Source organism: Geotrypetes seraphini, chromosome 1 (genome assembly GCF_902459505.1).
Source record: "Geotrypetes seraphini chromosome 1, aGeoSer1.1, whole genome shotgun sequence".
NCBI classification, from domain to species: domain Eukaryota; kingdom Metazoa; phylum Chordata; class Amphibia; order Gymnophiona; family Dermophiidae; genus Geotrypetes; species Geotrypetes seraphini.
This window is the reverse complement of record NC_047084.1, coordinates 30,414,857-30,431,552: the sequence shown is the minus strand read 5'-3', so window position 1 is coordinate 30,431,552 and position 16,696 is coordinate 30,414,857. Positions and strand designations below refer to the sequence as shown.

The 16,696-nt window shown below is 44.3% G+C and overlaps 1 protein-coding gene across 1 annotated transcript in view; it reads right to left on the bottom strand.

The window, feature by feature from the left end:
• AGGF1 (angiogenic factor with G-patch and FHA domains 1) overlaps nucleotides 1–16,057 on the bottom strand; it is a 153,447-nt gene extending 137,390 nt beyond the window's left edge. Inside the window, exons 1-2 of the mRNA XM_033929321.1 lie at nucleotides 15,623–16,057; nucleotides 8,245–8,347 (exon numbers count right to left, since the gene is read on the bottom strand). Coding sequence (XP_033785212.1) covers nucleotides 8,245–8,347; nucleotides 15,623–15,832 — 313 coding nt within the window. The 5' untranslated portion in view covers nucleotides 15,833–16,057. The remainder of the gene's footprint in view (nucleotides 1–8,244; nucleotides 8,348–15,622) is intronic.
• Nucleotides 16,058–16,696: the final 639 nt, after the last annotated feature.

Genomic DNA, 16,696 nt, shown 5'->3' with positions numbered 1-16,696 from the left:
AGTTTTGCCATTATCTTATAATCTAAGTTAAGGAGAGAAATAGGGTGGAAGTTTTTAACCAAGGTGGCGTCTCTATCAGGTTTGGGGATTACTACAATTGTGGCCTCAGTGAAATTGAATTGTTTGTCCGGAGTGGAGTGGAGGAAATCATAATATGTAAGAAGGTAAGGCGCTAAGAGGGCTCGGAATTGTTTAAAGAATTCATTAGTAAAGCCGTCTGGGCCTGGGGCTTTCCCAGCGGGTAAAGAAGATATGGCAGTTTCAATTTCTGATATAGTTATTGGGGAATCTAGTTCCAATTTAACAGAGTCCGATATGGACGGATGGGTTAAGGAGGTAAGAAAGGAATCTATATCTGATTCAGGAGCAGCAGATTCGGATTGGTATAGAGAAGCATAAAAATTTTCAAATTGAGAGGAAATTAAAGATCTGGTTTTGACTAAATGACCTGATGGATCTTGAATAGCTGTGATATGTAGTCTTTTGGATTTGGTTTTAAGGTATCTAGCCAAAGGGCGACCCATAAGATTATCTCCCATGTAGTGACCAGAGGTGGAAATGAAGATATCACGTCGGGCTGTACATGAAACCAAAGTGTTATATTCATATTTAAGATTTTGGATACGTTGGAAGGTAGTTGGGTCATGTATGTGATTAGACATATGTTGTAATTCTAAAGCTTTAATAGAATTTTCTAAGTCTTTATCCTTTCTCATAGATTGTTTCTTTTTCCAAGAAGCTATTTTGATCAATTCACCTCTGAGGGTTGCTTTGTATACTTCCCAGACAATTGAAGGACAAATTTCAGGATCTTTAGAGCTAATTTCAAAAAACTCCACAGTAAAAGAATTGATTTTTTTCAACAATTTCCTCATCTAAGAGTAAGGTGTTATTCAGTCGCCAAGAGGGGGATTCTTTACGTGGGGCAGATATGGATATATATAAAGAAATGGCAGCGTGATCTGTGAGAGAGATTGGATGTATAATAGTATTGGCAAGATCTTGAATAAGAGAAGAGGACAAGAGAAAGAAATCAATTCTTGTGTACGTGTTATGTGAAGGTGAAAAATGTGTGTATTCTCTGCCTTTTGGGTGAAGCAAGCGCCAAGGATCTACAAGTGAGAAGGCATCATTTAAAGCATGAAGAGCTGTGAAAGACCTGGATTTGGAGGGTTTGCAAGAAGATGATCTATTAATATATAAGTCTTGAATTTAATTAAAATCCCCTCCTAATATCATAGAACAAGAATCAAATTCAACCAACACCAGCTGCAGCTCTTTGAAGAAATCTGGGTGATCTTGGACCGGGGCGTATATATTAAGAAAAACAAAATTTACTGAGTGCACCGCAGCATACACCAGACACCATCTTCCTTCCTTGTCTGTTTTAAAAGAGTGAACTACAGGAGAAAGTTTATCACTGAGAAATATTGACACACCATTTTTCTTTCGGTGAGTTGCAGAGGAGTATAAATGAGTGGAGAATCCCTTTAATTGGAATTTCGAGGCATCAGCGGGTGGGAGGTGGGTTTCTTGCAAATAAACTACATCAGGATGTTTGTTGGACACATAGTTAGCTATCTTTTTCCTTTTAATGGGATGGTTCAAACCATTCACATTAAAGGAAAGAACATGTAAATTAGCCATAGTCTATGATATGCAGTAATAAAACATAATATATATCCCCACTGTCTAGAGAAAATAATTGATGTAACCGTAAGGCCAGGCAGACACTCCTGTCTGAGAAGAGAAATAAAGAAAACATGAGAATAAGAGAAAAGGAATCAGTAATGTCAGCATAATGTATGGTCAGAAAGGAAATGGACCACACTATCATGTACATTTTAAAACAATTTAAGGGTGCTCTTGTGAGCACGGAGAAATTACACATATGGAACAACTAGCAAAATCCACACCACTCAATAACAGAAAACATGAGATTAGTGTGCTTAACCTAGTAGAGCATACAACATAATATATGTATTTCATTGCATAGCCTCATAAGAGAAACAGACAAAGCAAACAATACTTTTTTGACAGCATATCAGTATATTTGTAAGGAATCTATGAATGATGCCAGGATCTCAAGCTCAGTGTATGGAGTAATGCGGTTGTTGTATGTTGCTTTAATCCTCGTCGGGTACATCATAATGGATACTGAAACATTAAAGAAATTTCTGCTTTGATGGGGCAGTCGGGATTTAAATTTAGCTGTTTACAGCATGTGATGGAATCTGAGCCGGGGAATCACCAGCCCTTATCACAGGTAAAGAGTCTATAAATTGTTGTGCAGCCGTTCTGTCTGTGAAGGTATGTGGTTTCCCTTCTCGCCAAATACGCAGAGACGCCGGATATATGAGTGCAAACCGCACTCCCCGGCGGTGAAGTGTGGAGCAGAGCAGCGCCATTGCCTTACGAAGGGAGGACACGTGTAAGGAGTAGTCATTGAATAATAATAGTTTTTGTCCTTCATATTCCAGCCGTCCAGATTTCCGAAAAGCCTGCATGATGAGTTCCTTTTCTTTCCAATTGATGTATCTAGCGATCACTGCTCGCGAACGGTTATTATCATCCATACGCTGGCCCATGCGGTGTGCTCGCTCGCATATAAAACCATCCATTGGGGTCTTCAGGCCAAGCTGTTTTGGGAGCCAAACCTGAAAAAATTGGTAGAGGTCTTGGTCAGCCCGGAGCTCAGGCAGCCCCACAACTCGTAAATTATTACGACGCTGACGGTTCTCCTGCTCATCCAGCCGTCCTGTCAATGTTGCCACTTGAGCTTGTAAAGCAGTCACATTCTCTCGATCCTGCAGCACTGCGTTCTCACCTTCAGATATCCTCTGTTCCAATGTTGTTATACGGCCAGCTTACGCCTCAAAACGCTCATTAATACAGTCCATAGCCAGCTGTAATTTGTGAAGTCTATCTTCTAAGGCCACAGTGACTGTTTGTGAAATTTATTGGGCCCATTCACCCCAGTCTGAGCATTCTATACAGAATTTGACCCTCAGAGTATATGCAATAAGGGCCTAATGAATTGTGTGGACTATGTGATACATTTTTGTCCATAACATACACTAATTAGTGCACAGTTCAATAAATAATTTGTGCAAGCTTATATCATCTTTATTTGCCCGCCTAATTCTCATAAGAGAAGAGTAGAGGACATTTCTCTGGGTAAGTGAATATTATTTTATTCTTTGCTTGGATAATTTGGAGATAAAAGACACACTGTAGGTTCCTTTATAAAGACAGTTTAATTTTAAAAGAGCAAACTTTAGCTAGTTTCCATAGTATAAAAGCCTTTCTCCCATATTTTTAAACCTGAACTTTCTGCTAGAGATTGAAACTTAACTGTTACAGTCTACAGAATTAACAGATAGTCTAGAGCAGGGCCAAGCTCAGTCTTCTTTCCCACCCACCCTAAGCACATTTATTTGCTTATATAGTCCATTCTCTTTATCTACAGTAATATGGTTCCCAATAATGTTTGTGAACCGCAAAATCACAAATAACAAAATGCTGAGTCTATGGGAAAATAGAGGTTAGTTTGTGCCTCAAAACCTTGGAAAGTAATCAATGGATCCTATTGGGAAAATAGGATTAGGTCCCTGCATATGACAGCACTTAGAGTATCTGTAATTCACTGTCTGGACACTTGGGGGCCTTATCTGGAACCAAATGCCTGACCGCGAGGTGAAAGTGAAAGCAAAGAAAGCTGTGTTTTTAAAAGACAGCCCATAAATACAACAGCATGAATGGGAATATTGGTATAAAAACATAAGAATGGGCTTACAAAGTCAGACCAATGGTCCATTTAGCCCAGTATCCCATTTTCATGGTGGTCAATCCAAGTCACAAGTACCTGGCAAAAAAAACAAATAGTAGCAACATTCTAAGCTACCAATCCAGGGAAGCAGTGGCTTCCCCCATGTTTGTCTCAATAGCAGACTATAGACTTTTCCTCTAGACTTTTCCTCCAGAAACTTGTCTAAACCTTTTTTAAAACCAGCTATGTTAACTGCTCTTACCACATCCTTTGGCAGCATTCCAGAGCTTAACTATTCATTGAGTGGAAAAAAATATTTCCTCCTACTGGTTTTAAAAGTATCTCCCTGTAACTTTGAGTATTCCCCTAGCCTCACCAATGACCTCTACAGGGACATCAACACCTCACTTTCACTGCTAGTTACTCCTCTTTCTATACAGCCTAGCATCCTTCTGGCTAAAGCCACCGCCTTTTCATACTGTTTCGTCATCTTCAGATCCACAGACACCATCACGCTAAGGTCCCTTTCCCCCCATCTGTGCACATTAGCCTCTTACCTCACAGCCCAGAGTAGCCTTAGAGGTGTAATGACCGGCCCCATATCTAAATTAGAGCATTCTGTGAGTAGAATTCGAATATGCCGACACCTTACCCAGGACCTCCATCCTCACTCTACAGTGTACACAGCCTGGATAAGCAAGTGCGCGTGACTAAGAACACCACCAAGGCAGATTTGATTCCCAAAGCTGCTGCCTCAAAGAGTCTCCTGAGAATCACATCCACATGGTGGTCCTGCATGTGCTGGAGCACCACACCATCCTCACTGGGAAGGGGTGTGTGCTTAGTCACCTGCAAAACCAAAGAGTCCACTTTAGGCTGACAAAGAAGCTGCTGGCACTCTTGCTGCCTAGGGTACAAAAGGAACATAATCCTCACTACCTTGAGAGCACCTTCTGGAGAGAGGAGGAGGAAGAAGGAGCTGGCTGAGTGACTAATTCAACTCATGCAAAGTCTTTGAAATGAGATAAGGGCAAAGAAGCAGACATAAATAAATGCAGAATTGTAGGACCGTCCCTAGGTTTTAAAGGCAGAGAAGAATCCAAAGATCTGTCCTGAGTCCTCCGCCACAAGAGCATCCCCAGAAAACAAGGGGTCTGTAAGCTGATCATCATCATAAGCAAAACCCAAATCAGGGTCAACTAACTCAGGAATAGCAGCAGACTGAGAAAAAGACATGTCTAAAGAGGCAAAACCACTGAGAGACAAGTCCGAAGCGGAGTGCAGGAGAAGCACCGCATCCTGAAAGGTATTCCACAAAATTTTCAGAAATTCTGAGAAGGCCTCCAGATCCTGGGGAGTACAATCATCCTTAGATGACTTGACCTTGCATTTCTAGGGCTGCAGAGTGTCCGTGTCTTTTTGCATGAAACTTTCAGCCTTGCCGAACCCCGAAAAAGAATGGCCGCCCATTTAGTCACCTGCTTAGACAAGGGAGAGGTTAAGTATGGCGCCGCTGCCTCTCTTGTGTGTACCACGCAGTACATGGCACAAGGTCACTCTGGAGGTTCTAAATTTGCGCAATCCTGGCAAGGATTTGAAGCAGAAGAGGCCAAGGACTCCATACCAATAACATTTGAGGCAAAAATTGCAGCTTTGGAAGTACAGAGAGCTTTTGGGGGGAAAAAAAAAAAATTGCTAAAAATCCAAGATGGCCGCTGTTAAGAAATTTGCACCAAAAACATGTTATTTTTCACCTTTAGCAAGATACAAAAAGGGCGATTTTAGGATTCTCAGGTGGAGGAACACAGGGGGACATGTCAAAACCTCTAAAACTGTGAAATTCAGACACCTCCCCCCCCCCCTCCGATCCACCTCATAGGCTGTGACAGCCTTACTCACTGTGACCTGTTTTGGAAATGTGCTGCAGCCTCAGCTCTCTTACAGTAGCTGGAATCAGAGAATCACTGCCTCATGCTGGGAATGCATCTTCAACGCTGATCTTTGGGTTGCCAGTCAGACATAGTGTCTGACAGTACCTCCACCCCTGTGGACCAACGGATGTGCTAAGGAAAGGGTGGAGGCGAAAATGCAGCCGGTGCCCTGCAAGACACCGTTGAGCCTCCTAAAGATGCCCAACAGCCTGTGCTCGAACCCCTGCTAAACAGAAGGTGAGGAAAAAGTGGGGACGGCCCCGAAATCCAAAGAAACAAATGCAGGCTGGCTAACAGGTACCACCAGGGATCAGCCTATCAGCTGCAGACCGGAGTCTATCTTCTCAACACAGGCAGTGCTGAAGAAACACTCCGACCACAAATAAAATCATGAAAAAGGACAAAAAAAACACCGAAGAAAATAAGAAAAATGGGAAAGCAGAACAGAAACACTCCTTCATGCTTGTGTGCAGAAGGGAAACACAGGTAGCAGTAAGGCTCTCAGTGAAGTGCAGGAGGATCAGAGAAAAAATCCGGAGTGGATTCCATCTGCAGATGGCTTACGGCCATTGGGAGATAGCCCACTTGTCTATGTCTCACCTATTGTACTGGAATATACTTTAAAACTAAGTCCAGTGCAATGTGCCCTCTAAGGGTTGATGAGGTGTGTGCAAAAAAAAATATGCATGAGCGACAAGCCGCACATGCGCACTCCTATCTGCTCCGAGGAGAACGACAAGTGCCGGACTCGCGCCGCTTCCGTCCCCTTTTGCGGTGCTGCGCCAGCGCTTGGCCTGAGCGACACGAGAAAAAGTATGAGCGACACCAATGAAAATAGTGAGCGATCGCTCATGCGCTCAGCTTAGAGGGAACATTGTGACTTGTCTTCAGGGGAGGCAGTAGGGACAAACAGCGAGAACTAGAGTAAGAAGGGGAGGAGGTATGAGACTCAGAAAGTGGAATAATGTGACAGAAGGGATTCAATTTAGTTACTGTACAGAGTACTGACCAGTTAACAGGATGGGACTGGTAGGCCCAGTCTCCACAAACAAAATAATGGTCTGAAATCGTTTCAGTGACATTCGGAAACCAGCCTCTGGAGGAATCAGGGAGACTAGTATAATGTTTCCTAGGGGCAAACCAATTGGGAGATGAAGGAGGGAGTAGAGAATGACATGGGGAAAAAAATCTGTCCCCATCACTGGACCACCGTCCCCTTCACCGCCCCGTCCCCCAAACCCGCTGTCCCCGACTCTGTCCCCGCAGCATCTATCCTTCCCTCTCGCCACCTCACTGCCCTTCAGCGGCCTGAGAATCTCCCTCCGATTGCTCATGCAGCCCCTTCCCTCCCTCCCTACCTCCGGCCAAATCTATCTCCTTCCCCCTTACCTTCACGGCCCACACACGCGACTGTAGGACGGCATAGGCAGGCTTCGCCGGCATCAGTTTATTTTCTAAAGTGCCTTGAAGGTAAAGGGGAAGGAGGGAGATTTGGCCGGAGTTAGGGAGGGGGCCGCACGCCTCCCCTCCCTTAACTGTGGGGACAAGGCTATTCACTGCTTTACGGGGCAGTGGATGGCCTTGTCCCCGTGCCCGGAGTGAGCACTTTTTCCTCCCCACTGTTTCAGCGGGTTACCCGCAGCTAGCCACAGGTAACTACCACCGTGTCATTCTCTAGGAGGGAGAAGAGAGGCAGGGGGAAGAAAGGAACAAAGTTAGGAAGATGAAGGTATACACTTTTTTGAAAGGCAGAGTAGCAAGCAGAAAAAGTGGAAGCCAAACAGGAAGGCACCCTACGATCTGGAGAAGAGGGTGGTACCTGTTTATGCCTGCAGATTCCAGGAGATTCAAATAGGTCTAAACCAGGAAGTGCAGGACATGTCCAGGTACCATTACAGAAACATGTACAGTTGGGGGCAAGTGCCATAGAAACTTCCAAAGCCACACCCTTGAAAGCAATAGGGAGCTAGATCATAGGGGTCTTGGGGGACTGACAGTTGTGCAAGGGGAATTCAGCCCACATGCAGTCCAGATCTCCGCTACCCAAAATTAAGCAGAATGATTAATTGATAAGGGAGAAGTTATGAGGTCTCACTCGGGCAGAATTCCAGCATATTCAGTGGCATTTAGGGGTACAACTAGAACAGGCAGGCTCACAGCATGTGTAGGACTCACAGTATAAACAATACAATGGGTCAAATTAAGAGAATGAGCAGCATCCATTATCATGAATTCCCATGCATCCCAAAGGGAAAATATCACATGGAGAAAAATGAGAACACACAGAATATAGAGAAATACATAATGGTATTTAGAGGTCAATACAGCAAAACAGTAGCAAAATTTCAAAGGAATTTAATAAAAGTATAATAGTAATGTGCAGAAAAATAAACTGAAGTTGTAAATCTTACTTCCCAAACAGCAATTATTTCTACATTTCCATCCAACCTATTGCATAAGGATGCTGCAAGAGATGGGATTGTGACAGGATCCAATACAAGAAATAAACAAATGAACTGTTTCACTAAGAATATGCTCCTCTACCTGAATGGGACCACACAGTGTAATCTTCTGTCTGCACTGTGGCATCAGTTTTATTTTTCTCTCTTTGCTTCCTTTCATGGATTTCTCTGCTTAATTTTTTCACCTGTAACATATAACACATCATATAATATGTAGCAAAGAGTTCTAGTAAACATATTGGCCTTGCATAAAACTAAATTTTATAGGTTGTTACACCTTTTCAAAATTAACAGGTGTCAAACTCAAGGCCCACGGGCCAAATCCGGCCCGCCTGGTTGTTTTATGCCGCCCACAATGTCCCCGGTGTTATCTTGTGGCTGGCTCCCTCCTCCACCCAGCCACAATGTGCACAAAGCCGCGTCCCGCTCCTTATCCAGAAGCATTCCCTCTGATGTTGTGACATCAGAGAGAAGGCTTCTGGTTTAGACGCAGAACATGCGAGGAGCCGCTGCAGCGGCTGTGAGAAGGAGGGAGCCGGCCACAAGATAACACCGGGGGCATTGGACCGCGAGCGCATAAAACGTCCAGGTGAGAGCCGGTCAGAAGATAAGACACCCACCGGAGGGAGGCACAGCAAGGCGAGAGGGAGACAACAAAGGTAGGGGGAATGATTTTATTTTCAATTTCGTGTTTGAATTGTGTCAATTTTGAGAATTTTAATCTGCTGTCTATATTTTGCATTGCTCAGGAAGAAATACATTTGTTTCTATTTCTCTGGGGGGTTGTACTGCATGCAGTCTTGAATCTTAGTTTTTTTTTTAATATACTAGTACTTTTAGGTTTTGGTCATGTATTTGCACGAATGAATGTTGAGAACCATACAGTGTGCTTTGCGTAATTTAATTTTGTGGTTAACCATTATGTGTTTTATGGGGGCGTGGTTTGAGGTGGAGATTGGGCAGGGTCTGGCCCACGACTTAGCCTGCATTTTGGATTTTGGTCCCTTAATGTGATTGAGTTTGACACCCCCTGCTTTAGTTTATACCAAAGCAGTTGATAACCACTATAATAGGAGACATAAGAAGAAGGGGTACAGGGAACTTCCCTGACAAGACACTTCTGTTCTGATCTTAACAAGTTTAATGAACAATGTTAATCAACATATCATATAAAACAAAGTGGAATAACCAATCCACCTATCTGAGTGCAACCAGTACTAACATTTATGGAGCTTGTATATTCTCAACTTCAGTTGTAATGATAAGATGGCATTGTACTCATAATACCTGATTGACATGAGAAGATCTCAAGTTCTGGACCCTATGACAACAGATCTGGATGAGCCAGCAATTTGAGATGCTTGTCCGTCTGCACATGCACTAGATCAATGTACAGTGGACAATCCAGGGCCATCATGATAACCAACTCTGGGTGATTCGCTATTCTGTGGATGACTCGGCCTATCATAGGCCTCAGGGGAAACATGTACAGCCACGGTTGAACTAGAGCACTCAGATCAACACTTCCAGGCTCAAAACTTTGGTTGAAAAAACAATCTACTTTCTTGCTTATTGACGAAGCCATCAGATCAACTGTCAGTTGACCCCAACAACATACAATGCAGTCAAAGGCCTTCCAAGACAGCAACTGCTCCCCCACGTACAGAGTCTGCCAGTCAAGATAGGCGGCTTGCACATTCTCCATTCCTACTATATGTATTGGTGATAATGCCTGCAAATGGATCTCTGTCCAACGGAACAATGGCAGGGCCTCTCGTCTTAACAAAGCACTTCTGGTGCCTCCCTGCCAGTTGACCTAAGCCATCATTGTGGCATTGTCTGAGAAAACCCCGACCTCTTTGCCTTCCAGGAATTTCTCCTGGATCTGTTCACATCAGACGGATGGCTCACCGGTCCAGTCAGTTTATAGACCCTTTTCTCAGAGAGGGAATCTGCTGTCCCTGAAATGGGTGACCATTGCAATGACCCCCTTCAACCTCAGAGGCTGGCATCTGTCATCAGGATCACCCGCGAGGCTATATGGAGTGGTATGTCCCTAGACAGTGACAGGCTGGAACCACCAATACAGACTGAGCTATGCTTCTGCTGTCCAGGTCCAGGGCATCTAGAGTGAATCCATCTGAGGGGACCACTGGGGCAACAGGGTATCCTGAAGTGGGCGCATATGAGCCTTCACCCAAGGCACAACCTCTATGGTTGCTACCATTGACCCCAGCACCTGGAGATAATGCCAAGTTGAAGGGGCTGGCATCATCAAGAGATCCAAAATTCATCTTGTGATCTTCTGTTTGCATGGCTCAGGAAGAAATATAAGACCATAAGCAATGCCTCTGTTGGGTCAGACCTGAGGTCCATCATGCCCAGCAGTCCGCTCACGCAGCGGCCCAACAGGTCTAGGACCTGTGCAATAATCCTCTATTTATATCCTTCTATCCCCTTTTCCAGCAGGAAATTGTCCAATCCTTTCTTAAACCCCAGTATTGTACATAGCCTTCTGCCATGCAGAAACAGATTGCCAAATACTCCACGGACTAGGTCGGTACCAAGTGGCTTTTCTGGAAACTAATAATCCAACCCAGGTCCTGGACCAGCTGGACCACTTGTACCACTGCTTTTCTTCTCTCCGGCTTTGATGGGGCTCTGATCAGCCAATCATCCAAGTATGGATGCACCTGTATCCCCACCTTGCGGAAATACGCTGCTACAACAACCATCAATTTGGTAAAGGTGTGAAGCTTTGTTGTCAGACAGAAGTGAAACGCATAGAACTGGAAATGTCTCTCCATCACATGGCATCTTAAATACTTCCTGTGATCCTGGAATATGGGGATATGAAGAAAGGCTTCCATCAAATCTTGGGGGCACCACTGCCACACTAACCGATCGGTCTCCATGTGGAACCGAGGCACATTCAGTGCTTCATTTCCATCAAATCTAGGGAGGCGCCACTGCCACAATAACTGATCGGTCTCTATGTGGAACCGAGGTACAATCAGGCTTCATTGACAGACTTCACATCCAGGATTGGTCTCCAGCCATCTGAGACTTTCTTGGGCACTATAAAATATATGGAGTATCTGTTCAAGCCTGAGTCTTCATATCCAACAGCCTTTTTATTGTCACTCAGACTTTGACTACTTTCTCTGGCCATCGATTGCCCTGTCTTATAGCCCAGTATAACTACATCCCAGTCATGATTCTCTGTGAATCAAGTCTCTGTGATTGCCACTATATTCAACTCCTCTTCTTCCATCACAGCTTCTAGATCCAGAATCTTGTTTCCCATACTTCGAGAATTAGTATATATATTGCTTTCCAGACATTGTCCCCTTTTCCCATCCGTGTAGAGGTATTAAGTGATTTATTTATCCGAGGAGCTTTGATCACCCTGCGCCATCACTTCTAGTTTAAAGCCCTCTTTAGTAGATTAGTCACCCTACTGGCAAAGACACTTCTTCCCTTCTTTGATTGATGCCCACCATTCCTGGAAGATTATCCCATGGTCTAGGAAGCTAAAACGATCTCGACGACACCATCCACTTAGCCAAACATTCATCTCCAGGATGCGAGCTTCTCTGCCCTGGCATTTACCCTCAACAGGGAGGATGGACAAGAATACCACCTGCGCACCTGACTGCTTCACCTTCTCTCCCAGAGTCACAAAGTCACTTTTGACACATTTGCAGGGGTACCTGACAGTATCGTTAGTGTCAATGTGGATGAGCAGCATCGGATAGTAGTCATCAGGCTTGATGAGTCTCGGCAAGCTCTCCTTAACATCTTGGATTTTGAGTCCAGACAGAAGCATACCTCTCGTGACATCATAGCTGGTTTACAGATGGACGTAGTATACTCTACGGTCTTGAAGAAAGATTTGGCCTCTGAAAGCTAACTGGAAAATGGATTAGTCCAATAAAATGGTATTTTCTTATTTCTCGTTATTTGTTTTATTTCTATTTGTTAATTTGTAAAGTGGCGATTGTTATGTTATCAGTTTTTTCAAATTTACATCTGTCTTTATATTTTGCACAGTATTAGGGGACATGTGTCACTGTTTCTGTGGTGTTGCATTGTATGCAGAGTCTGGTTTCTTGGCGGTTCAGTTTAACTTTTGTCTACATATTTCTATTTTTAGTTTGTGATTATTCCATATTGGGCGAGGGTGTATCTGTATTCTGTGTGTATGAAAAGGACATGGTTTTCTGTTAGCATCGACTGTACAGGATCAATTGACTGTGCAGGATCTGGCTTGTTTAGTTTTACAATGCGTTTGTTGGTGTTCTAGTGCTCATTGCAGTATATAAGATGCTGCCTTTTTCTAGGTGCACCCTTGTTGTGTGACTTGGATTATTACTAAAAATAACTTTTTTATATAGAGGAGGGGGTTGTTAAAAAATGATCAGCACTGGCTGTCATATATACTAGGTACACTACTGGATTTAATGACCCTATTCTAACTTTACTGTTGACGCAAGTGTTGTGTCCCTCCCCCCCAACTATAAAGAATTAAATTAAAATTGTATTAACATCAAGAGCTTTCAAATGACATTATAAGCAAATAAAAATAAAATATTTTTAATACATTCCTAATTATTACCTGTATCTTTACCTAAACTGTTTTGCATTAGCTCTCACTATGATCTTTATCTGCTACTTTTTATTTTGCTGTAGTACAATCACACAGGTCTCCTTCAAGGCTTAGGGCTCCTTTTACGAAGCCGCGTTAGCAGCTTTATTGCAAACACATTTTTAGCGCTAGCCGAAAAACTACCGCCTGCTCAAGAGGAGATGGTAGCGGCTAGTGCGGCTGGCAAATTAGCGCGCGCTATTACACATGTTAAACCGCTAACACGGCTTCGTAAAAGGAGCCCTTAGTAACACCTCTCCATAAATTATGTGGAAGAGGTCTGGAAGTGGGGATCGCATCTATTTCATATCCTCAGCGAGACCTCAGGAAGAAACCTAGTGATCAAAACATTATTAGAGGTGTTGTAGAGCCGTTTCTTGAATGACTGGATGAGCTCTAGTTATCTTTTTTTTTAGTTGTTTAAATTCATGCAGAAATAAATGGCTAGATTGAACCTAATGACTTAATTAACTTACTGTATTTCCCTTTTTTAAACCTCTATACCATTTGAAAGAGGGCGAATATCTAATTATTCACTTCTAGGTATAATCAAGAAGGGTATTACAACCAGGACGAAAGAAGTTATCCTGCCGCTGTATCGGGCGATGGTGCGCCCGCATCTGGAATACTGCATCCAATATTGGTCGCCGTATCTTAAGAAGAATATGGCGTTACTCGAGAGGGTTCAGAGGAGAGCGACACATCTGATAAAAGGGATGGAAAACCTTTCATACGCTGAGAGATTGGAGAAATTAGGTCTCTTTTCCCTGGAGAAGAGGAGACTTAGAGGGGATATGATAGAGACTTATAAGATCATGAGGGGCATAGAGAGAGTAGAGAGGGACAGAGTCTTCAAACTTTCAAAAAATATAAGAACAAGAGGGCATTCGGAAAAACTGAAAGGGGACAGATTCAAAACAAATGCTAGGAAGTTCTTCTTTACCCAGCGTGTGGTGGACCATGGAATGCGCTTCCAGAGGACGTAATAGGGCAGAGTACGGTATTGGGGTTTAAGAAAGGATTGGACAATTTTCTGCTGGAAAGGGGGGATAGAAGGGTATAAATAGAGGATCACTGCACAGGTCCTGGACCTGTTGGGGCCTCCGCGTGAGCGGGCTGCTGGGCACGATGGACCTCAGGTCTGACCCAGCAGAGGCATTGCTTATGTTCTTAGAATTGGATACTTCTTAAATTTAATAAAAATATTCTGGCACAAGTGTCATACCTTAAAAAAGGAAGTCACATTGAGCATTGGAAAATAATTAATAATTAATAAAAATAGTACACATTTAATTTTCCCCACCACCAAATTTCCCTGTCCCACCCCACCTGGCTACTTTTGCATGCCAACCGGCTGGAAAAAAAATTCTGGGGAGAACACTGTAGTGGTTACAAATCCAGTACTTTTTGGGATGTCAAGCTCTGGTCCTTCCTCTCCATGGGTTCGGACTTTTTTATCAGCTTCTACATATTCCCTTCTACATTTTTGCCTATCTTTCTCTTTCTTTGATCTTTTGTAGTTTATGAAAGCTAACCTCTTATTCCTTATCTTCTCAGCTACTGCTTTTGAGAACCAAAGTGGCCTTCTTTTCCTCTTACTTATTTGCCTAACAAAAAGGTTTGTCGCCTTTACAATCGCTGCTTTCAGTTTTGCCCACTGCATTTCCACTCCTTCCAGACGTTCCCACCCACACAACAATTCCTTGACGTAAATCCCCATCTGAACAAAGTTAGCTTTTTAAAAGTCTAGAAAAGTGTCTATCAAACTTTCTCGAGTCGGGGCATACTAAAAGTAATGGCCACCGCTTGAGGCATCCAGAAATGCGCAGACGTCGCCGTGATGACATCATCACATCGACGTCCACGCATGTGCAGAAGCCCTACAGATGGGCCCTGAGATGCCAGTAGGGGGTGCCAGCAGGGAAGAGGGCCGGAGAGGTACTGGTGCCATCTGATTGCCTACAGCAGTGTTTCTCAATTACATCAACTGAGTACCCCAACCGCAGACCTCCCTAGGCCCACCCAAGCTCTGCCCCAGATCCCATCCCCTTTACTTATTGTAATGCAATTTTTTCCATTCATTTTTCATATACATCCAGCAGATATAAATTCTCAGAACTGACATATTTCAATCACTATATTGAAAATAAAATCATTTTGCCTACTGGCGATCCTCTGCAGGCTGCTGTAATTAGCTTTAAAGGTGAGACAGAGATGCCAGGGGGGAAGCCGAAGAACGTTAGAGAGAAGGGGGAAACATGCAGGCCTTCGGGGAATCGGGCAGCGTTGGTGCTGTACCATATAGGGAAGTCAGCTGGCAGGCGCCTCTCTTCTTCCTCAGTGTGCCATGGCACACTTGGAATCTCAGGAGGCACACAGTTTAAGATACACTGGTCTTTAACCTTTGCTTTTGAATAAGCCCTCTCTATACCCATCTTAATATTAAAGGTACCATGCAGTGATCACTGGATGCCAGATAATCACCCACTGTAACATCAGAAACACTTTCCCTGTTTGTAAGCACTAAGTCCAGTATGACCCTATCCTGTGTGGGTTCCATTACCAACTGCTGGAACAGTTCTCCTTGTAAAGAATCCAGGATCTCCCTACTTCTAGAAGACCTTGCAATAGGGATACCCCAATCAACATCCATTAGTAAGACTTCCCCTACTGGTCGTCATACAATGATGTCATCATAGTGTAGCCCGTGGCCCCTTTGTCTTTCTGTTCTCTCACATATACCCCTAATGAGCTGAGGCTGTAACGCTTTGGCTCTCGCCGGCAGGGGAAGCCTTGGTCTACCAGCTCTCACCTGCCTGCACAGGTTCCGGTTGTAGCGTTGAACTCTCCTCCGCAGCAGCTGATTCTGCTGTAGCAGAGCCCGCCGGGCTTTCAGCAGTTGACTCCGGCAGGCCTTCAACTGCTTGTCAAGGCTGAGGCCGGCGGAACACTCCGCTTCGGGGTTGGCTGCGAGGTTAGGCGGGTCGACACTCAGTCGCTCCGGGGGCCCTTGCAACGCCATTCTCAGGGGCCCCTCAAAGTGCCGCAGTCACGACGTCCATAGGGGACAAGCGCGGTACAGAGGGTCCGAAGCCCCGCGCGCCCGCCCTCTACCGGCCGACGCTGACCCTAGACCCGCGCACTACCCCTTAGCTATTTTCTTCTCTAGCGACGTCACTACGGTGGCTGCGAGAAGTCAAACCATCTCTCCTGTCGAACGAACGCGGCAATGTATTCCCGATCATTTGAAAAGGCGATCTCGAAGAGTTTTCACAGTTCAGACAATCATTAAAATCTATCAATGATAAGGGGGGAACATTAGCAGAGAGCAACAGGAACGCCCTTGTGGTTAGAAATAAACACTGGAAGGAGGCAAAGGAGCTGAGCATAATGTACCTTATTCTTCCCTGGATGCTCCGAAGGAGGAGGAAGAATTTTTGTCTACTCATTTACTTCCTAAAGTGGTGTTTTATTTGTAATCTCTCATTCATAGATTTCAGCAAAGCCTTTGACATGGTTCCTCATAGGAGGCTCTTGAATAGGGTTACCAGATCATAAAATCTGGACCCATAGACTTGCCCCTAGGCCCGTCCAGTTCCACCCAGCCCCACCCTGTTATGCCCATGACCCGCCCCAGCCTCACCCCCTCAGCCTGTTCTTTTCGGTCATGAGGGCATCCGCAGATGTGACATGATAAATCATGTGGGCGTGACGTCGCAGGATTGCGTCCATGCATGTGTGGATGCCCCCTCTCAACGCAATATGAAGAAAGTGCCAGATTTTGAAAAGCTGTCCGACTTCTCCTCTAAAAAGGGGACATGTCCGGGTAAATCCGGATGCCTGGTAACCCTACTCTTGAACAAACTTGACGGGCTGAAGTTTGGTC